This window comes from Chionomys nivalis, chromosome 8, assembly GCF_950005125.1.
Source record: "Chionomys nivalis chromosome 8, mChiNiv1.1, whole genome shotgun sequence".
NCBI lineage: Eukaryota > Metazoa > Chordata > Mammalia > Rodentia > Cricetidae > Chionomys > Chionomys nivalis.
The window spans coordinates 45,489,208-45,511,023 of record NC_080093.1 but is presented as its reverse complement, the minus strand read 5'-3'; the positions used below and the strand labels follow the sequence as shown (position 1 = coordinate 45,511,023).

The 21,816-nt window shown below is 47.3% G+C and overlaps 1 protein-coding gene across 1 annotated transcript; it reads right to left on the bottom strand.

Annotated features, from left to right (window-relative positions):
* Nucleotides 1-5,862: 5,862 nt before the first annotated feature.
* On the bottom strand, nucleotides 5,863-18,774 carry Ms4a18 (membrane spanning 4-domains A18). The gene is made up of 7 exons (XM_057778690.1): nucleotides 18,316-18,774; nucleotides 16,476-16,589; nucleotides 13,379-13,435; nucleotides 10,678-10,788; nucleotides 9,368-9,481; nucleotides 6,117-6,153; nucleotides 5,863-6,011 (listed from the first exon to the last, which is right to left on the bottom strand). Exons 1-7 carry the CDS (start codon nucleotides 18,772-18,774, stop codon nucleotides 5,863-5,865), a joined length of 1,041 nt encoding a protein of 346 aa, XP_057634673.1.
* Between the last annotated feature and the right edge of the window lie 3,042 nt (nucleotides 18,775-21,816).

Below are 21,816 nucleotides of genomic sequence, written 5' to 3'. Positions count from 1 at the left end.
TCACACATTATCCTGTGAAAACCTTGCTATTCGTGTGTGTGGGGCTTGGAAATCAGTGCTTGGGAGCTGCGTCTCTGGTAGGTTCCTAGTCCTTCCTGGCTCAGAGGCCTCCGCCTGTCTCCCAGAGGTGGGGCCAGAGGCAACCACTTATGTGGTCACTGGCCTCTAAAGGGCCCAAGAGTATCCCATTCCTTACTTCAGTCTCTGGAAGGAACCATCAAGGCCCAGAGAGGAAAGTGAATTGCTTGGCACCCACTACTAGTGTTAGAGCTGGGGTGGGGACCCGTAGGCTTCCACCTTCCCCTTTACTGAGATGCCCTGAGAGGACTAAGCAGGCTGCCTGTGTTCTGTCCTCCCAGGTTTGACCACAGTTAAACAAGGGGCCCAGGAGGCTCACAGCTTTCTGATGGTAGGTGGCAGAGCATCTAAGCATAAACATTCATGTGAATATGTGTCTATGTTTTTATACACAGTGCCCTTCAAGTGCTTAGCAAATCAGCCTGTGAGTTTCTGGGTTCAGGATCTCACAAAATATCTTATGAGGCAACTGGGAAAGCCACATGATTGGGTAGGACCTATAGGCTTAAGACATCCTGAGGGCAGGTCTGGATCAGCTCTCAGCTAACCCTGGCAGACTGAATGTAAAAATGGCCTTAGTCCTTGGGTCATTGAGTACTTACACCTGAAGAGAGGGTCAGAGTTATTTTCCCAGGTCCTCAAAACTGGGTTGCCTGGTGACTTCCTATGCCAATAGGAAGTGGGAGTGATCCGTTCCAACCTGAGACACAGGAGACCGTGAGCTCTGTACCTAACAGTGAGCATGCCTGGCTTCCCCGTTGGAGGACCCCTGTTGGAGGATGAGGCACATGACATAACCCAATTGTCCTTGGTGGAGGCTCCACACATGCAGCCATGGTCACCAAGGCCATGGAGTTGGTCTTCCACTCAATATAAATGCATGAGACAGTTTTGCCAAGTCCAGGTCAAACCAGACCTGCTCAGGTGACAGGAGACTGGAGACAAAGTGATTCTCTTTTGTGATATAGCAGAGGGTCTGCCTCTTTGTTATAGGCACAGATTTGAGCCTAGAGGGCACATGATAAGACTTCTATCCTTATGTCCCTGAATGAGGAGTTAGACATGGGTAGTGACTGACGGGGGCAGTTATTAAGTAAGAGAAAGGTTCTCTTGAGAACTGAAGTAGGATAGACACCTGGGACAGCTCAGAGGCTCAGAAGTGTTGGGCATTCCAACACCAGGGCCCTTTATAGGTTGTTTGCATAGAGCCTGCCTTTCACATTTGTCTTGGGTATGCAGCACCACTCTGTTCCTTACCTGTAGCCTTGGTAGGGAGGTTTCCAGTCTCTGCCAACTGGTTTCTCATGTTATTCTTGATGCCTCTTTCCCCATGTTCAAATCTCTTGCGATAACCTTTAGGGTAGCCTGATCATCTCTTAATACCAGCAGCCGTAGGCATTGTCTGGGCTTAGGAAGCAGACCCTCCAGAGCACAGCTTGTTGGCATCTGATCTCTGAGATATGGAAGACTCAAGGTCTCTGACCTTCAGCCCTCCTGTGTCTCTCACCCTCTTCCTCCTTACGACTTGCTTCTCAGAGTGCTCTTGAAATTTCATTATCTAAAGACAGACTCTCTGGGGGACTGGAGAGATGGCTCAGCAGTTAAGAGCACTGACTGCTCTTCCAGAGGAGCCGGGTTCAGTTCCCAGCACCCACATGGCAGCTCACTGCTGTCTGTAACTCCAGTTCCAGTTCCACAGACACACATTCAGGTAAAACACCAATGCACATACAAATAAAAAGACAGATTCTCCACCAGGCCTTATCGTTGCCATGGGTTGTGCCCCCATCTCATCAAGCAGGGGAGGTTAATGTCACAGGACACTCACTGAAGGCCGACACCTCAGGCTGCCACAATCATTGCCTACAACTTTTATTTCCCAAGAAAAAGTTTATCTGTGTTCCTGCCTTGAGACCACCGTCCAGCCTGCACCCTCCCTCCACCCTCCTTCCCTTCACTGCTATCCCTTTCCTCCAAGCCTCAGCTGCTTATTTCTGGCCTATCTAGCTCTTCCCAGAAATTTGTGAGATTCTATTGCAGGCACCTAATACATTTAAATATCTTTTCACCTGTTAATCAGCCTACTGTCTGCTGACTTGAAAGATTCTGGAAACTTCAGAGCCTAGAGAAGTGAGATAATTCCCTTTCCCCAGTGGAACACTGAAATTTCAGAATGGGAAGGGAATCAGGTGTGGTGGTGCAACCCTGTCACCTTAGAATTTAGGAGGATGAGGGAGGAAGATCAGGAGTTCAAGGTCATCCTACGAGGGAGTCTGAGGCCAGCCTGGGAAACAGGTCTTGGTTTATCTCTCTCTAAAACCACCTCTCCCTCTACAAAACAAACAATGGGGACAGGAGAAGCCTGGGATGTGGTCCAAGCTGAAAGCCCAGCGCCCACTCTCCCTACCTCCACCTCTGCAGCTTCACATAGCCCATGACCTGGATGACCTGGCCAGCAGGCTCAGACCTCCCTCTCTTGCTGAGTGATTCTTGTCCTTGCTTTTTCATTGGATAGGGCTGAGTCTGTTAGTTCTGTTTGTATACTGGGCTATGGCTTTGCTGGGAAGTACTCCATGGCAGACAGGTTACTAGGGCACAGAGGTGGTCCCATTCTGCTTGCCCTGATCAGTGGGGAGCTCCCTTCCTACCTGCCCTGCCCTTCCGCTGCTCCTCTGACCCCTGTCCACAGGACAGTAGTGGCCCCAGAGCTAAAGCACTGATGCCTGCCTCAGCTCTTCAGCATGTGTCCTTTCTGCTCTACTGCTGATGTACACAGTTGCTGTATACAGGGATGGATGTGACCCTCCCTGCACACTCTGAGCAAGGGCTATGAGCAGAGGGGTGGCTTGAGGCACAGGTTCCGAGGAGGAGTGACACAGAGGAAGGGAGCAAGTGTAGCACAGATCTAATTGGTCTTAATAATAAAAACTAGGGTGTAAAAGATCAGAGAAGCAGAGCAGTCAGCCATGAGTTTTTACATCTACAAAGTCCTCAGGCTGAACGGGGTATCCTGTCTCTACAAGTCCTCAGACTGAAGCCTTGAGCTCTTGTCGCCTCCACCTTACATTCCTCTCTCCACCCAGTCACACCACCTTCCTGTCTCCACTTCCCTAGTGCTGGGATTAAAGGCGTGTGCCACCACTGTCTGGCCTCTATGGCTAACTAGTGGCTAGTTCTGCACTCTGATCTTCAGGCAAGCTTTATTTGTTACAACACAAGCAAAATATCACCACAAGGAAGTCTTAAGTGAAATGCTTCGGATCTGGATTATCTTACAGGTGGAATGATAATGGGTTTTCCCCAGAGGAAAACCATCTACTCTGAGGAACCAGCCCCAAACACAGGGACAACTCTTCAGCTAGTGTGTGTTAGCTTGTCCTGCCCTGGCACAGACACAGAGACTTTAGGGAGAAAGGGGAACAGGAGACCCCATTGTGGTATGGTAGAAGGAGCTGGTCTGTGGCCCAGGTGTCAGAGAATCTTATTTTACATCTACAGGGAAGGACTCCTGAACCAATTAGCATTAACTTGTAGTGAGGTACCCACCAAAGACTGCTCAGACAAGGCTTTAGAGCCACTAAAAAGTCTTTTTTAGCCAGCCAGAGACAGGACCCAAATGTACTCCTGAGCCTTTCTCAGGGTGAGCTTTTGAGCACAGAACCTACATCCTGTGTTGATACTCCTCAGTCAGAAAGGACAGTTAGCCAGAAGGGGAACTACAGAAGCCAAAAAGCAAGATAGTAGGGTCTTTCCCAGAACTATGGACTTGGATGGCTTAGGTCTTTGTTCTAGTTGTGGCAGGTGTTGCTTACTCCTGGGTTCCAAGGCCTGTTACAAACTGTCAACTTAACTAGCTTAGAATCACCAGAAAGAAAAGCCTCTCAGCAGAGACATTGCCTTTGTTAGGTTAGACCATGGACATGTCTGTGAGGGATTGTCTTAACTGATAAAGGAGGGTCCAGTTCACTGTGGGCAGTGCCATTTCCTAAGAAGGCATCCCTGATAGGCATTAGAAAGATAGCTAAGCATGTATGAGCCAGGGAACAAGCCAGGAAACGTATTCGCATGTGGTTCCTTCCTCCAGGTTTCTGCCCTGATTTCCCTCATTGATGAACCATGGAACTGTAAAGTAAACTGAAATAAACCCATTCCTCTCCCAAGTTGCTTTTGGCCATGGTGCTTTTCATAGCAACAGATAAAACAGAGCATCTTCCCTCTGAGTCTCAGTTTCCTCTTGTGAGAGACGGACTGAGGATGTCTCTCTGTGTTATTGTTGGCCATTCAGTCTCTGGGAACAGTGAGGTAGAGGCATTATTCACATGTTGCCTGCCCACTACCTTTACTAGTACTGTGATTTCTGCACTAGAATGCATTTGAGTGGATTTAAGGACCCCATTCTTATTGTAGGGCCCCCTGGTGACTGCTAATATGATGTGTCACCAGAGTTGTGACCGTGTGGAGCTTCCAGCTAGTGGATGCTGCAATATGGAAGTTTCATCTTTTACATTTTTTTTTTGGCCCCATCACCCTTCCTTACTGCAGGCAGAAAAGAGATGCTTGAGGGGCGGAAGAGACAGTTGGTAAAGTGCTTGCTTTGAAAACATAAAGACCCTAGTTTGATCCTCAGAGTCTGTGTTAAAAAGAAAAAGCCAGGCATGACGGCACATGATGGCTATCTTAACTCTGAGGAGGTGTGACAGGCAGATTCCTAGGCCTCACTGGCTTGCTGGCCTAGTCTACTTGGAGAATTCCAGGCTAGCAAAAAAGACTCTGTTTCAAGGAGGAGGAAGATGAAGAGGAGGAAGACAGTGCCTGAGATACAACATCTGATACTATCCTCCACATGCATGCACATACATGTACAAGCACACTCATACATACCAGTATGTACCTGTGTACATATCAAACACATGTACACACACACACATGAAATAAAAAGAAATGCTTGAACATAGGCACTCAATGAAGCAGTGCTGGGAGCCAGGGTCACTCTAGTGAAAGAGGCTCTTTGGTCTTTGTAGATTCTTCAGCTGGAAACAGCCTTGGGGATTGGAAAGGAGCAGTGGTTATGCTGTGAAACGGCACCAGAAACATGGATCCTATCACCTGTGCATGTTGCCCATTGTAAGGACTCTGGGAAAAGACAGAAGGACAGAAGAGGGGGGCTGGAGAGCAATGAGGAACTATGGTCTGAAAGGTCCTGTTACAGAGCCCCTTTGTACAGCTAACAGAGGTTTTAGAGTTTGCATCTCTACCACTACTCAACCCAGACAGCTTTTTCTTGGGCTTGGGTGGCTTGCTTGTTACAGTTCCAGCAGGCACTGTGGTGTCCATTTGCTGTTTCTCACCCCCAGGAGGGCTGGGGACACACACCAGGGTTGGGCAGTTCATGTTCTCTGTGCTGCTCCCATGTTCCTCAGGTGGAGAGAGTTACCCTTCAGGATTAGAGTTGGGGGAGGGCAATTAGACGCTGAACCAACAGTTGGCCTAGTTTAGAATTGATTTCTCAACAGTAAGCATACAAGTGGAGCAACAGAAGAAAAATATGCAACCTTGTACGCACTTTGTTAAAGTTAAAAGACATTTGGAGTCAAGGGGAAACATTTATTTATTAAAAATCACATTAATAACATACAAAAGGGAAGCTTAAGAGCGAACAGGGGGAAGTATGGGTGTTTATCTTGGCCCAGTGGCTATGCCATGGTCAAGGTCTCAGGTGTTTCATGTGGAAGCAAAGCTACTTGCTTTGGTACTTCTGTGTCAGTGAAACGGGCATTCCATCAGCTAGTTCTGGGCAAGATCAGCTCCACTTTTGTATGAGTGTTCAGGGAAAGCATTATTGGGGATGGTGGGCTGGACATTGAGCTGGACTGGGATGTTGGTGGCACTGTGTGGGCTGGTGGTATTGACAGGTCCATTGGTAGTGTTGACTGGTCCACTGGTCGAGTTGACTGGTCCGTTGGTTGAGTTGACTGATCCATTGGTCACGTTGACCAGTCCATTGGTTGCATTGACAGGTCCATTGGTTGTGTTGACTGTGTTGCTACTGAATATAGGTGAGATCACAGATATGTTCTGAAAGACAAAGGAAACCATCAGTGTCCTCTGAACTTCAAGAAAGGCCGTAACTTCTTTCCCGTCCTCTTTCCATGGAGTAGGCTGGGCTTGGCCACACATGACTTTCTTTGGCTAAGCAGACAGTAGCAATAGGGATATATGTCAGGGCCTGTGAAGTGTTTGCCTACTGGGGCTTGATCTTTTTTTGCTGCTCATTGGAACAGAAAGCAGTCAGGACTGACCTGATGAATAACGAGATAAGTCGCCCAGTTTTTTTTCCCCCTGTTCACAACCAGTTTGCCAACTACCAGACACATGTGTGTCTATCCAAGACCACTCAACCACTGGGTATCTCAGCAACCGACTGTTGATTCGGTGATCCCAGCAGGTCAGAACTGTCTGTAAGGCCCAGAGGATCATGAGCTAAATGCCTGTTTTGTGAGCTATTACATCTTAGGGCTGTATTTCTGGAGTTACCAATGGGTAAATTTTAGGCTTAAGAACAAATGTCAGATTAGGGTTAGACCCACACAGAAAGGATTGTGCCTATACAACCCTGTGCTAGGTAAGACTGTGCATGTGTTTATGTGTGTGTGCACAAGAGCATAGGCTTATGTGTGACTGTGTGAACACATGTGTATAGTGACCAAAGATTGACACTGTGTGTCTTCCTCCATTGCTCTCCACTTTATTTATTTATTTATTTATTTATTTATTTATTTATTTATTTATTTATTTAGGGTTTCTGTGTAGCTTTGGAGCCTGTTCTGGAACTCTTGTAGACCAGGCTGGCCTTGAACTCACAGAGATCCACCTGCCTCTGCCTACCAAGTGCTGGGATTAAAGGCGTGTGCCACCACTGCCTGGCTCTCCACTTTATTTTTGAGACAAGGTCTCTCATTGGATCACTGAACTAGATTGGTGAGCCCATGAGCTCCATCTACCTGTCTTTGTGCCGTCTTCCCTGACCCCCAGTGTTGGGATTACAGGCGTACACTCCAGAAACTGCCCTTTGATGTGAGTGCTGGGGGATCCAAACTCAGGTCCTCAAGCTCGTACAGTCAGCACTTTACTGACTGAATCATGTCTCCAGCCTTTAGTGAGGTTACACTGAAAAGCTTCTAAAAATCTTATGGGCTTAGTCCTGGGGAAGCCTGATCTCCAAATAGGTGTTTAAATAGGTAGATTTATAGAGAGGTCTGTCTAAAACACAACTAAAGACGAGGCTTTTTTCAAGTTGCAAAGGCCATAGTCTGGCACATATGGCATCCCCAGGGATTTTGAGGGACTTGTATTAACAAAACGACCATTAAATATGAACTGATGTTATTCCAAGTACAAATATGATTGATAGTTGCCCGTCTTTCCAAAGACGAAAAGGTGAACTCTTATGAGAAAGGGAAGTGCTGCTGGCAGTAGAGCCGAGAGACTAGAGGTGGAGACCCCAGGGAATGGTGGGTTAGGAAGACACACCAGGAAGCAGTACAAAACAATGGCAGGTCCTTCCTCAAGCTGAACTGATTCCTAACCAGGGAATGTTCTCTGTCCCCATGTGGGCCATATTGCTTCTCAGGATTAAATTTTAAAAATTATTTTGTGTGTATGGGTGTTTTGCCTGTACATATGAGTGTGCACCGTGTGTGTCTGGTGCCTGCAGAGTGCAGAAGAAGCCATGAGATGCCCTGGGATTAGAGTTACAGACAGTTGTGAGCTGCCCCGTGGGTGCTGGGAAATGAGTCTGGGTACCCCAGAAGACCAGTCAGTGCTTTCAACCACCAATCCATCTCTCTAGACTTCTCCATAGGATCTTAGAATTTGACGGCGCAGTGACTGTTCTGAGCCTCCTATAAGGTCCTTCTCTATTGAATGGGAAAGTACACTTGAGTTATCTGGTTCTCGTCTCACTAGACTCTGTTGGGTATGTTAATAGAAATTGTTTTTTATTATTATTGTCATTTTTTTTAAAGACAGAGTCTCATATGGTTCAGGTTGCCCTCAAACTTGCTAAGTAGCCAAGGATGGCATTGAACTTCTGATTCTCCTGCCTCTACCTCCCAACTTCTGGGGTTATAGGCCTTGCACCAACATCCCTGGTTCATGCAGTGCTGGAGAACAAATCCAGGGCTTCCAGCATGCCAACCAAACTCTCAGCCTGCATTCTCAGTCTCAAGGTTACTTTTAGTTTCTAGGTTACTGTGCCAAGAAGAGTCATATTCCAAAACTGGACCCTGAACTTCAAGCATGGCAATGGAATTGGATGGGATGCTTGGGACTCCTGGGCTGGGGATAAATATGGTTTGCTTTTTTTTTTTTTTTTTTTTTTTTTTTTTAGATTTATTTACTATGTATACAATGTTCTGCCTGCACACCAGAAGAGGGCGCCATGTGGTTGCTGGAAATTGAACTCAGGACCTCTGGAAGAACAGTCAGTGCTCTCCAGCCCTGCCTTTTTTTTCTTTTTCTTTCTTTCTTTTTTTTTTTTTTTAGAAGTGTTAGTTCGCCTATTCATGCCGACTTCGTAGTTTTTCTTCCCAGAGCCAGAGCTTCTGCTCCCAGGCTCTGAGTTTGGCCACCGGAGTGGCTTTGGCCATAGGAAATCAGCAAGCAGGGCACAAGCCAGGACTAGAGTGCTTGCCTGTGAGGAATTACGTGTCTTGCTGTGCTGGGAATCCAGCCACCTAGTGAAGAAACTCAAGCTGACATACTGGAGGGTGAGATAAGTCAGCAGAGATTGACTAACCCACTAAGAGCCCTGGACACCAGCCTTCCTGGAGCCCGTTAGCAGCTGGCTGCAGATTAAAGAGTGAGGCTATGTGAGATGAATCGAGGAGCAAGTCGTGTATTACCTACACATGGATGACAGGCAGAATCCAGAGCCAAGTCAATCACTGGTTCTCAAGCTAATGCTTGACCCTTTAATACAGTTCCTCGTGTTGTGGGGACCCCCAACCATGAAATTATTTTGTTGCTACTTCATAACTGTAATTTTGCTACCATTATGAATTGTAATGTAAATATCTGATATGTGACCCCCAAAGGGGCTGTGACCTACAGGTTGAGAACTGCCGAAGTAAATGCTTGCTGTTTTAAGGTACTTGGTTTCGGTGTAGTTTGTTACGCAGCAAAACTTGCCTGATAAACCCTTTCAGTCCTTGCTTTTCTCAAACTTAGCCTCCTCTTGCTAAACCTCCCCAGAGTGACTCTGATTCATGGAATAAAGCCCAACACTCACCTCAAAATGGGCCCAGCAGACAGCCTGGCACCCAAAATGTGAGACCACACAGGTGATGATGAATTCCAGGAGGACGAAGGGGAGGAGAGCCCCAGAGATCGCATTCAAACAACTCTAGGGGCAGAGAGGAAATGGGGACTTTTCAGTCGTCAGGGTTGACTGGATGATAGTCTGTATTTGTAGCTCTCCTAAAGCGAATGTCCCTTGCCTCGTCTGCAAAACTGGAGACCCCTCTGTGTGTGGTGGCCTGGTATAGACGTGACCTTTACGTGCCTTTGCCATATCCATCCCGTACACCCCAGTTTCCTCCTGTCAGCCACTGCATTTCTTTATTGTGGACTTTTGTGGCCTTAGGAGCCCACTCTGCTGTTTATACCTGAAACCTGAAGCTCAAACAACCCCCTGGAGAGCAGTCTTCCATTGGTGGCTGGTAGGGTTGGTATGTAAGCACCCCAAATTCCTTGCCTTGAGGTCATGTTTACTTCCTCTCTCTACACAAACTACTTGCTTTAAAGTTTGTTTCTGAGATGATGAACCCTAACAAATGCCCTGACTGCGAACCTGTATGAGGGGCTGGGGTCCTAACTGTGAATTGGTGATGTACCAGTGAGGTCGGGACCTTTTGGCTTCTGGCTGTCTTAGCTCCATCTCTGTGGTCTGAATCAGAGCTTTGAGAGCAGGACTGAGCTCAGGGTGCTTTCTGTTATTTCCCTACCCATAGTGCATTGTGGAGGCAGGGTTCTAGGAGTACTTCTCCTCTTTACTCTTCCCCTTCAGCAGAAGATGGGACCCCAGGGTTTGGTTTCAGGCCTCTTAGAATCCTAAATTTCTGTTCTACATGACCACAGTCTACCTCTTTGTCAGTCCATCCTGTGGCCTAGGGCTGGACTCCAGATGCTAACAACCTTGCATGGTTTCCTGTCATGTCCTGTCATTGGACTAGGCTTCTTCTGGAGCCTACAGGGAAGCTCTCCTTTTGAGGACTGCCCTCACACCTGTAGATGGGTCTCTTGCTCAGCCACGTTTCTGTGGTCCGCTTGATTAGTCCTGAAGGAGGACCAGGTTTCAGCTTGAGACAAGCAACCATATCTCCACCCCCAACACATTTTGTCTCTTAATCTCAGAGTCCTCACTGTGGTGTGAAGAACATTATGGTTGCCATAGCAGTTGCAGGATTTTGGAGGAAGTTCTGCAACTTATGGATCATATTAGGATGGAATTCTGTTGCAATTCCTTCCTGTTCAAGGAGCAACCATGTAAGCTCTCCTGATCCCGAAGAAACATTGGGTTCAGTCAGCTGAAATGCTCACCATCAGCAAACCATTTAGCGAGTGGGAAAAACACAGATCCATAATGATAATGATGATACCAAGAAGGGAGAAGATGGAGCTGACAACATTCATGCCGATGCTGGCGTTCACCTGAAGGACATAAAGGGAGGGGAACGGTGAGCAAAGGTTTTCAAGGCTCAGCATTTGGGAAGACTTAGGACCCAGGACAAAATGGGAGCAGGGCAGAAAGGAGGACCAGGTTGGTTGGGGCAGAAGTCTGTTAATTTACCCCAGGATACTGAGATAATGATTGTTTATGCTGTGGCTCTTTAGGGCAGGAACTACCCATTGAGGGCATCTCACCACCTGGCTAAGCAGCTGAGGCAGGCAATGAGATTTGTAAAGCTGTTTGGAGGCAAGGGGAGGTTGCTGGCCTGCTCTGCAGAAGAAAGAAGCAAGGACACCAAACCTGCCCTGAGAAGAGACAGTAGGAAGCTAAGGAGGCTGAGGGTGAGCCTGGGGCTGAGCCGGGCTTGGAATGCTTGGCTAGGGAAGATTTTCAGATGTGAGGGCTCTGGCAACCGTGTTGAGATGTCAACAAACTTCAACTGTTTGCTGTCTGTCTCTACTCAGGCGGCTTCCCTGAGTGGGGTTCTCAACATGTCACATCTGGGCTGAGTCCGGGGCAGCTGCCACTTGTAGAAAGTGAAGCAGAGATTTCAGTTAGGAGTTAGCCATTTGATGGAGCCCGGAGAGGCCCGGGAATGCCACGCCCCTTGCTTTGCAAGGGCATTGTTTCCCAGAGGATATGGGCGGTGTTTGGTCAGCCTTGTTGGGACATTGAAGGACAATGTGAGATTACTTGATGTTGGGGAATTGAGGGGTTGCTTCTTTTGAAAGCAAACCCAGGTAGTAGAAATTCGCTTTGTAGATCAGGGATTAGGAATCGGGAAACGCTTTAGGGAACAACCCTACCCTTCATTTCCCGCGTTCCTTAAGAGACAGAAGCCATGTAGAGGAAGAAAGGGGAAGGAGGTCTTGGAACAAGCTTTACATTTATGCTGAGGCTTCTTACGGTTGCAGCATAGGTCAACAGACGACCAGGCTCTCCTCTGGTCGTTGAGATGAAGAACAGCACTTCAAAGGTTCAAGGGGACTGAGGGATCTATGCTTTATGGTTGGGGCTACAACTATTGCAGACATACTTGTTTAGGTCCAGTTAATGAAAAAGGTACCTTAGGGAGATGACTGAGATACACACCTGTCTCCAGCTGGCCCAGGTCTGACTTTCTGTTTAATGCAGAACACCCCCAGGGCATTGTACAGAAAATTTTCATGACTTTTCTAAATTGCTAAATGCTTTTTATTTGTTGTTTTGTTTTGGAATATGATGCATTATGTAGCAGTAGCAAATGCAATAGGTTCCAGCACAGCTTTGGAACCAGAGAATTCTGATCTCAAATCTCGGTTCCGTCACATATTCATTGTGTGATTTTAGGCAAAACCTGACCTTTCTCTTGATGGGGCAAAGGTTCCTCCATCTTGTCTCATGGAGCCATCTTTAATTTAACTTGAAACTACCCTCCTTCCTACCCCTACCATGAAAAGTCCTGTGGAAAGCTCCCAGCCTTGTTCTAGAAACCCAGGGTTTTGGTGCTTGCAGAAGTCCAAGCTCCTCTGATACCCCCTCAAAAAGAGTTATATGATCTGTCGCCTCTGAAGGTAACCCTGGTTAAGGGACTTTCTGTTTATGGCACAAAAGAAAGGTTGGACATGACTGCTGAGCCAGTGTCTGGGATCCATGTGAGACATCACCAGACTCCCTTAGTTTGTTCAGGGGTATGCATGTGTGGTGGTCATCTTGGCTGTCTTTACTATGTGGCTCTCTGTGTGTCTATGTGTTTCTGTCAGTTCTGTTTCCCTGTTTTGGCCAGTGGCTTTCTCTGGCCCCTCCCTACACACTTAAGACCTGTACCCTTTTGTTGGGGATCTGAATCCTTTTGGCTCTGCCAGTTGCCCAGTAAAACCTCAAAGCCCCTGCCTGTTCCACTCCTAGAGCCTTCTCTTGTTTTGTTGTTTGACTCCTAGAACACGTGTGGTGGTGGGGTGGAGGTCTCTCATCTAGGGACCCCTGCCATTTAAGCAGAATGCACACACGGAGGGAGAAATAGTTCCCCAAGCTGTGAACGCCCTCCTCTCCCTCCCCTACCTGCTCTAAGGAGCCTTGGGGATGGGAGAAAATTCCCCAGGATTGTGCCTGGTAGGAAAAGAAGTATTTCCTGAGTCTTGGTATGAGCACAGGGTCATGGCCCAAACCCCATAACCCTCAGGCCCTGACCTGGAAGCCACAGAGGAAGACGGGTGCAGGTGAGGTGATAGCTAGAGTGACTACAGACCTGCACCCCATGTTCCATCTTGTCCATTGCTCACTGATGCCTGCTTCAGAGGTCTGACTGTGTTGGAGAAATATGTGGGAGTTTATCTTTTGAGACAGGAGTACAGAGTTTACAGTTCTATGCATGCTCTGAGGCCAGGCTCCCTAGCTGCCAAGAACAAGGGAATTTCCATTGTAAAAACTGAGCTTGGAAAACAGATTAGATTAGCAGTTGGGCCCTGCACTTTAAATTTCATGGCCAGTTATGTAAAATAAAGGATTAATTCAGTCAAGTAAATGGTCCTTAGGGCCAACTATACCTCTTTAAGACTCATGGGTCATTAAAAAAATGGCATTGTGACTTACCATGCAACTGTTGGCAGACTTTTCAGCGCAGACTGAGAGGGATCCAGAGATGATAAACTATATAAACATAAAAAAATGTGTTTTTAAATTCCAAACGTGTTTCCCACGCATGTAAATCTGTGAGCTTCCTCTTGACAATATCACCGTCTCCCACCTAGCAAATATTGTGGCGCTCGGATCCCTACAGGTCATGTAGGGTGCCCTAAGTCATTCCTTATCACCACCTTCTGACTAGGTCTCCTCAAGAGTACGGTGGGCCATACCATGTCCAAACTCACTCACTGCTTACACTGTCCTGTCTTTGAATACGATCGCATCCTGGGAAATTAGGGGCAGGGTAGCATGGTGGTCATTGTACTGATGCTGAGAGAGAGGATACTGGGGTCCTGCTTTGTATCTGCTACTAATTCATTTTGCTGTGCCCCTAGACCAGCTTGAGAGACCTAACAAGGCCCCTGTTTTCACACAGTTGATCTCTCTGAGTTACTGTTGAAGTCTTTTCCTTCTCACCTGTGAAAGTGACCATTGCAGGAACCATAGCTCCTACTCACATCGCTTCATTCTGTACTACCAAGGACAGAACCTAGGGTCTCGGATGTGCTGGGCAAATACTTTACCACTAAGCCACCTCCCCAGCACTAGGTATCTTTCTTTAGGGATCACTGAGTGAAACACTTCTAAACGGCCAAGTGTGCTACCCTTGTACATTCAGAAGGGAGCACTGAACTGCATGGTTGGAAATCTTAAAAAAAAAGTAGGCTCCCCCTAGATCATTGAGTTTGGGGGACTGGAACCGAAAACTAAACTGAAACCCAAGAACTCGGTGGGGGGAGCACAAAACCAGTGTGCTGTGACGAGAGAATGAACTAAAACTGTGTGTGCTTTCATGGTGTCTTCAATAGTGGATGATACGGGAGCCTCTATAGAAATTCCAGCACATCTGAAAGTCACTAGGATTAATAAGAAAGTATAGTTATTTCACCAGATAGAAGATCAATGTGCAGATGTCAACTGTTTAGAGGGGGTGGTGGCACTGAAGCAGGGCAATCTCTGTTAGTTCATGGGCCGCCTGGTTTATAGTGAATTCTGTGCTAGCCAGGGGCTACCTAGTGAGACCCTATCACTAAGAAAAAAGAAAAGAAAAGTCAACTGCATAGTCATAAACCATCAGTGAGCCATTTGAGAATGTGCTTCAAAACATACTCATGCAAGCATTAGGGAATAATTTAAAATAGACATACAAATAAAAATATCACATTTATTTATGTGTGTGTATGTGTGGGTGTCACGGCTCAGGAAGCTCAGAAAAATACAAGGTCTGAAAAGCTCAGCAAACTCTTTTTTTGGAGGGTGGGGTAGGAGTCTTTTTGTTTCCTTTTGGAAATTGTTTGTCTTATTGGCTTTTTTGCTTGTTTGTCTTGATTTTCATTTTTAAAAATTTTTTGAGAGAGAGAGGGAAAGAGAGAGAGAGAGGGCTAGAAAGAGAGGGAAAGGGAGGGAGAATGTGTGCGCGTACTGAGCGTTATAAAGTTGAGTTGGTAGGGAGGTGGGGAGTCCTTGGAGGGTTGGGGGAGGAGAAAACCATGATCAAATACATCGTATAAAAAATGTTTTTAAAAGTCACTTGCTGGGGAGGAAGAAACTCTTTAGTGGAATGTCTACAAGTTTTGCAAGCAGATCAGGGAATGTAGTTTTTGGGAGTCATTGTTCATGTGGGCATGAGCTTTTCAGTGGCACAGCTGCCTGGATAAGTCAGAAAAATGACCCAAGATCCCCATTAGCTGGTCCCTCGATAAGCCCAGAAGCTTAACCCATCTCAGCAGGCACGATCTCAGTCTTCACCCAGTTTCTGTCGCATGAGAGCCCCTAGACTAGCAGCTCCCCGGGATTTTCCTGGTGTTGGAAGTCCCTCTCACTTTTCCTGGCAACCCAGGCTTGAAGGCTCTGCCTCTTTCTGTTTTTTAAAATCTTTCTATACTAAAACTCCTCTTAAACTCAGCTTTTATTGCCTGTAAGGTTTATGTAAGTTTTCTAGGTAAGGAGTCACTGATTCAGTGGAAGTTTTGTGTGACCCTGACTGACCTGCATCCTAAATCCCAAGTTGACCTGTCCTTCTGAAGGGTTCTCCTCTTCCCCTGACTTTCACATACACAGGGCTGTGCTTGCAAGTGCCTGCCCCCTGCTGGTGAGATCTTTCCACAGCAGGGGAAGGTCTTGACCCTGGCTGCCTTATCTGCGATAGTCAGTTTCCTATCACTGACTGAATGGTTGGACAACTTGCTTAATTCTTTTTTTTTTTTTTTTTTTTGGGTTTTTCGAGACAGGGTTTCTCTATAGCTTTAGTGCCTGTCCTGGCTTAATTAATTCTTGAAAAATTTGCAGTTGCTTTTATGAATGGGAGGCAGATGCTGTGTGAACCATGAACCTCTCTGGACTCCGACTTACATATATTAGGGAATAAGACAAGTATACTAGGGGTTAAAATTGCTCTAAGTGTTCAGTGCTGGAGGAAGAGAAGGCTGAAGCTTGGTGGCAGCCAGAAGAAGAGCCTGCCTCTGCCAGCTTGTCAGGTGACTTTGCAGGGCAGTCTGGAACTGAGGCAATGATAGGTCAGTGATGAACAGGACCACACCTTGACCATAACTGCTTAGTCATGTGTACCCCTTATCCTCTACTTAAACCTCACGAGTGAAACTGGGGGAGGTGTCACTGGGTCTCTTTCTTTCTTTCTTTCTTTCTTTCTTTCTTTCTTTCTTTCTCTTTTCACTGTGGTTACAGCGAATACACCACCTTTCTTTTCTTTTTTGCTTTGACCTGTCTCTTCAGTTGGCCTGTTACATGTGGGGAGTGGAGCCTGGCTTGTTAGTGCTACATAGCCCAGGCTCCGATCCTAAAAACTCTGATAATAATATGGTACTAAATGTTTGCAGCCCAAACCTCCTTAGAGGCTGGAGGTGGTATTGTCAGGGTGTAGGTGGGCTCTTCAGCCTCAGCAGCGCCTGCAGACTTCGAAGCTGTAAGGGTTATATGACTGGGTGTAGGGTCCAAGGGTCCCCTCTGATGACCTAGAAAGGAGGCCACACGGCCTTGTACTCACAGACAGTCCTCCCCAGACCAGGTACCCTGAGAGCCCCAGCAGAGTAGCGGTCCCGTATAGTTGAGGGTTGGCTGCAGAGGCAATATGAAACAGGCCAATGAGGATCTGGATGGCCTGTGAGGAGAACAGAGAGCAGACCGGTGAGAGTGGAACCCAACTGTGGGCTGCTGGCCTGGGCTTTAGCACCTTGGCTGTGCCCCAGAGCCACTCAAGGTATTGGTGTTCACCTAGACCAACATCTAGACTAGACCACTGTCTCTGGTTGGGGGGCCTGTTCCAGGTGTGTTTTAAAGCTCCCCAGGTGGTACCAGTGGGTATCCTGGGCAATAAAAAGGGTAAGATGGTTCAAAGCAGTTTTCTTTGGAACTTGGATTTCCAAATATCTTCAGATAGTTGGCCACCAGAACTAACACACATTTCACCAGTATTAATCGGATAAAAATCACAAAGCAGAATCACAATGCCCACGTAACACCACCACATCAATCAAAGTCTCCACTGGCCCTTGGATCAACATTTGGATTCCTGAGACAGTTTTGCAGACTTTGGTCTAAAAGGTGTCTCTGATAAATTGGGGATACAAACAACGCTCTCTGTTCTTGACCCAATCTACTTATTTATTTCTACAGACAGACAAGGAAAGAGGGTTTGGGTAAGTATTAGCCCATTTACTGTTGGTGAAATGAAATACCAAACGCTGGGTAATTTGGGAAAAAAAAGTCTATTTAGCTCACGGTTTTGGGACTGTCAGTTTAAGTTGCATAAGGCAGGCTCTGGTGAGGGCTCCCCTGGCTGTGTCACTGCGTGGTAAATAGTACCATGGTGAGCACTTGTAAGAGGGAGAGATTATATAGTGAGACAGAAAGCCGAGGGGTTGGGGGCCAGTCTTGCTCCCATGAGAACTATTAAGATTCTACAAAGACTAGTCCAGTTACCTATACCTCCCACTAGGCCCTACCCCTCAGGGGCTCTCTGGCTCTCAACATCACCATACAAAGCTTCTGACATGTTTGAAGCCTAGTAGGGCACAGACTAGCCAGATCCCCATTAGAGCAGGGTTTTGTTGAGTCCATCTCCTTCTGACCCTGCCCTTGTCTTCTTGCCTCTAGGAAGGTTGTGACCTCTCAAAAGAATCTGGGTCATCTGTACTCTTTGAGCCCCAAGACTGTGCATTTGTCTTCATGGAGATTGCCAGAAGGTACAGTTACAATAACTACCATGAAATAAATCCCCCCTTGGTGTTTGAGATCCATGCCTTGCTCATCTCTGCATCTGTCTCCATGCTGAGCAAGCAAGTGCATTGAGAGAGAGAACTCACTAGAAGCCAGTCACCCTGTGAGTCAGTCACCTTACTAGGAGTTGGCTGGCTTCTAGTGGAGCATGGGACTGATCTTGTTTCTGCCTCAAATAGTAGAACGAAGCTGAACTTTTCAAAGTGTTAAATGAAACTAGAGGATGCAGGAAAGAGTCAGGAATACCCTTAGTGGATGGGGAAATCGGCCACCTCAGACCTTGTAAGATATAGAGGAGCTTACTAGATCTTCTGATAGTAAAACAGCAGCTGAGGCTCTCAGAAGCCGGTGCCACTTGCCTGGGTCAATGGTCTTTTTAGTGAAACTGCTATTGAGCCTGGCCCCTGATAACTAGGAAACGGACCGCTCCCTTTATAGCTCTCTAAGAGCCTATGGAGTGAAATGGGAGCAGAGGGATACAGGGTGGGACTGCCATTTGTGGGGTTGTCCCAGACCTAGCCTTTAGAACCTGCTACCCTCCTTTGCCCTCTGAACCCAGAGGCACCAGAAATAGGCTTACAAAGCTGGAGGGATGATGTCATACTCACCCCTAATGTTCTGACTTCTTCGTTAATGAATTTCTTGGGATTAAATTCAGGAAAGGACATAAAGGACATGTTCCACTGGGGATAGCTTGAGGTCTGTGTTGGCCCCGGGACAGTGTTCAGGGGATTCTGAGGGTCTCCAGGCAGGACCTGGGCACTTGTTATTTCTGGTGAGTACTGGATCACTCCTGGTGGAGCCTGTACACCAGCCATTCCCACTGGATACTGGGGCACAGCGGGCTGGGCCTGCAGGCCTGTCATTCTTTCTGGGCTCTGGATCACAATGAGCGGGTTCTGTAAATTTGCACTCCCTGTATTGTGCTGGAGCATGGTTGCTGGTGCCGGATAAGTGGTCATTTCCAAAGGCTTCTCCTGGCTTCCAGAGGCCACAGCATAGGTAGGCTGGACGGCATGGACATTACCTGGGACAGTGACAGCAGACACACTCTGCTGTTTGTTCATGATGTAGAGATGCTACAAAACACACAAGATTCAATTTTCACTGACAAATCAACAATCCATCTTATCCCTCCCTGTGGCTATCATTGTCTTCACTAAAATGCAAGCCTACTGCACAAGATACATGTCTTTGGTTTCTGGAAGTTCATTTTCTGGGGATATAATATTCACGTGATCTAGCCCTACTTGAAAATCTAGGTCTCTTAAAAATTATTTAGTTTATTTTTTATGTATATGAGGTTTTGCCTTCATGTATGTCTGTGCACCATGCATGTCCCTGGAGCCTAAAGAAGCTGGAAGAGGGCGCCAGAGTCACTGCAACAGGGTTACAGATGATTGTGGGCTGCCATGCAGGTGCTGAGAACGGAACGACGTGGGCACTTTGTTACCCTCCTTTCATCTGTCTCCCAGCTGCTGTTTCTAGGGTACCGGTTAGGGCTGCCTGCCCCTTACAGCTCACGGTTTCCATCTCCAGCATTTGAGGCTGCTGGAGGAGAACAATGTGACCGTGGTCCTGACTTGACCTCTGATAACAGGGACCTGGTGGATGTCTTGATTTTCCTGCGCTGGTGAGAAAGGATGTGTGGCAGAAAGCAGACAACCTCCTTAGCACAATGAAGACTGAGGTAGAATAGTTCCCATTCAGATGAGGAACAACTCACCCGTCAACATTCACTTCTGTTTAATCTTATTGCACATAAACCATACACTCCTTGCTGGCAGGATGCCCCATGCTGCAGCACGACATCTTGTTCTAGCCATATGCAAGCGGGAAGCTTCCTGGCCTCTCTAGATGGCAAACACAAGGTGCTCCACAGTGCTAGCAGGACCAGAGCGAGGAAAATGCCCCTAAGTGGCTGACATCAGCTCGACTCTAGCTGGCTGATGGACCGGCCCTCTTCACTACAGATGTAAACCCCCAGACAAGGCAGCACCAGGGTCCAGAGGTCAGACAGCTCTGAATCTGTTTCTCAGTTTCTGCTTTCATGACCTGGAGGTGCAAGGGCGTTAGCTCCGTGGCCTGTCTGAGAAAGGTGGATATCGAGAGCACTTTCCTTGGCGATTTCACTTCCAGCACAGGAGAGCACTCTCAGCTCGCCCATTGTTGAAGGGCAGCAGCCATCCATAACAGAAAGGCTCTCCTCTGAACCCTGAAGCCCCTAGACTCCAAGCTATTTCATCTCCAATACTAAGCCAAATGGATCTTCAAGTGCAGTCTCTAGGTCAGCAGTGCGGGTATCACTTGGTAAAATCTCAGTCCACCGTCCAGACGCTCTCTGTCTTCTACTGTGCCTCCTGGGTGTCGCTGATGCTGGAAAAGTTTGTGACCCCCAGTAGCACAGAAAGACTCCCTTTTTGGCAGAGTGCTTATGAAACATGCACAAAATCCTGGGTTCTACCCCCAGCACCAAAGAAACTGGGTGTGGTAGCACATGCTTAGGGTCCCAACACTTGGGAGGGGAAAACAGGAGATTTAGAAGTTCAGGGTCATCCTCTGCCATATGGTGATATTGAGGCCAGTCTGGGATATACGAGACCCTGTCTCGAGGCTAACCCAAGAAGACAACAGCAGCAGCAACAAAACGCCTGCCAAGTAGGGTCTGTGCAGGCTCATGATACTAGCTCCTCAGGAGTCGGAGGCAGGAGGATTGCAAATCCAAGGCTTATTTATTTATAGAGTAATTGCAAAACAATTTGGTCCACTTAATGAAACTCTGTCTCAAGATTAAATTACATAACAGTAAAAAGGTCTGGAAATGAAACTTGGTGACAGAACTGCCCAGTGCATAGAGGCCCTGGATTCAACTCTTAGCACCCAATAAAAAAGTGAACAGGAGAAAGACCTGACAGCCAAGGAAGTCCCCGTGATGTCTCCCTCACCTCCACATCCCCCATCTCTCCACTAAGTCCCACGGGGACCAAGGTATTGAGTGGAGATGACTAATACCATCTCCACGGGGGGGGGGGGGGCTTAGAATCTAGGCTTATTTCTGTAACACTGTTTTAACTTTTATAGAGGTGCGCTGTGCCCGTCGGGTGACATGAACCATCATTGTTCAGCTGTGGGAACATATGGTGTCAAGCACCACATCCACGTCTCTTTAAACTCTGAACTTTCTTTCAGGAACCCCAAGTTTTCCAAGGAGGTGGCAGATAGCAGCAACTATAGCAACTGCAAATGGTTACATCTCACAGCCCTAGAGACAGGAAGCCGTTCCTCCAGCCATGTGCTGTTCCTATGGATATTTTGTAGAAGAACTGGGGTCAGAGAGGTTAGCTAACCTGAACAGTCATGCAGAAAATGCTGAGGCTGAGGTTAGTTTTTGAGACAGGGTCTCATGTGCCCAGACTTTCCTGAAACTTGGTACGTAGCTAAGGATGCTCCTGCCTCCACCTCCCAAGTGCTGGGTCATGCACTACCATGCCCAGTTTATGTGGAGCTGAGAGTGCATGTGTCAAACCCAGGGCTTTGTGCATCCCTAGGCAAACATTCTGCTAATGGAGCTGTAGCCCCAACCTGGTTTAGATGGAACATCTGTCTGTCTCTCCTTCAAAATAAATGCTATGCTGAATGCTGCTCTCTGTCTCATGCCATGGGAAGACAGGTTAGCTCTATCTCCCCCCACTTCCCCACACTTTATTTTTTCAGAGAAGGTTCCTTGTTGTTCATTGTTTGAAGAACAATATCGTCATATGGTCACAGACATGGCAATTGACATAGACAGCTAAGTACTGGGCTGTGCTCCAGGGGACCCGATAGGAAAACATGGAAACAAACGAGTTTTTTTTTTTTTCCTACCAGTTCTTGGCTGAGGTCCTAAACAAACCTGACCACGTTGCATTGAACAGATGGGCTCAGGAAGAGGTCAGTCAGAACGCCCCCTGTCCCAGCCCTCTCCCAACACATTCAGCCTTCTTTCCTGGCACTGCTTTGCTCAGAGAGAGCTGGAAACAGCTCCAGGGACCTGTCCTGACTCTTCAGCAGCCTGCCAGGTGCCGAAGCCATAGTCTCCAAGGTTGGGTTGTTGCAAGGTCTCACCATGC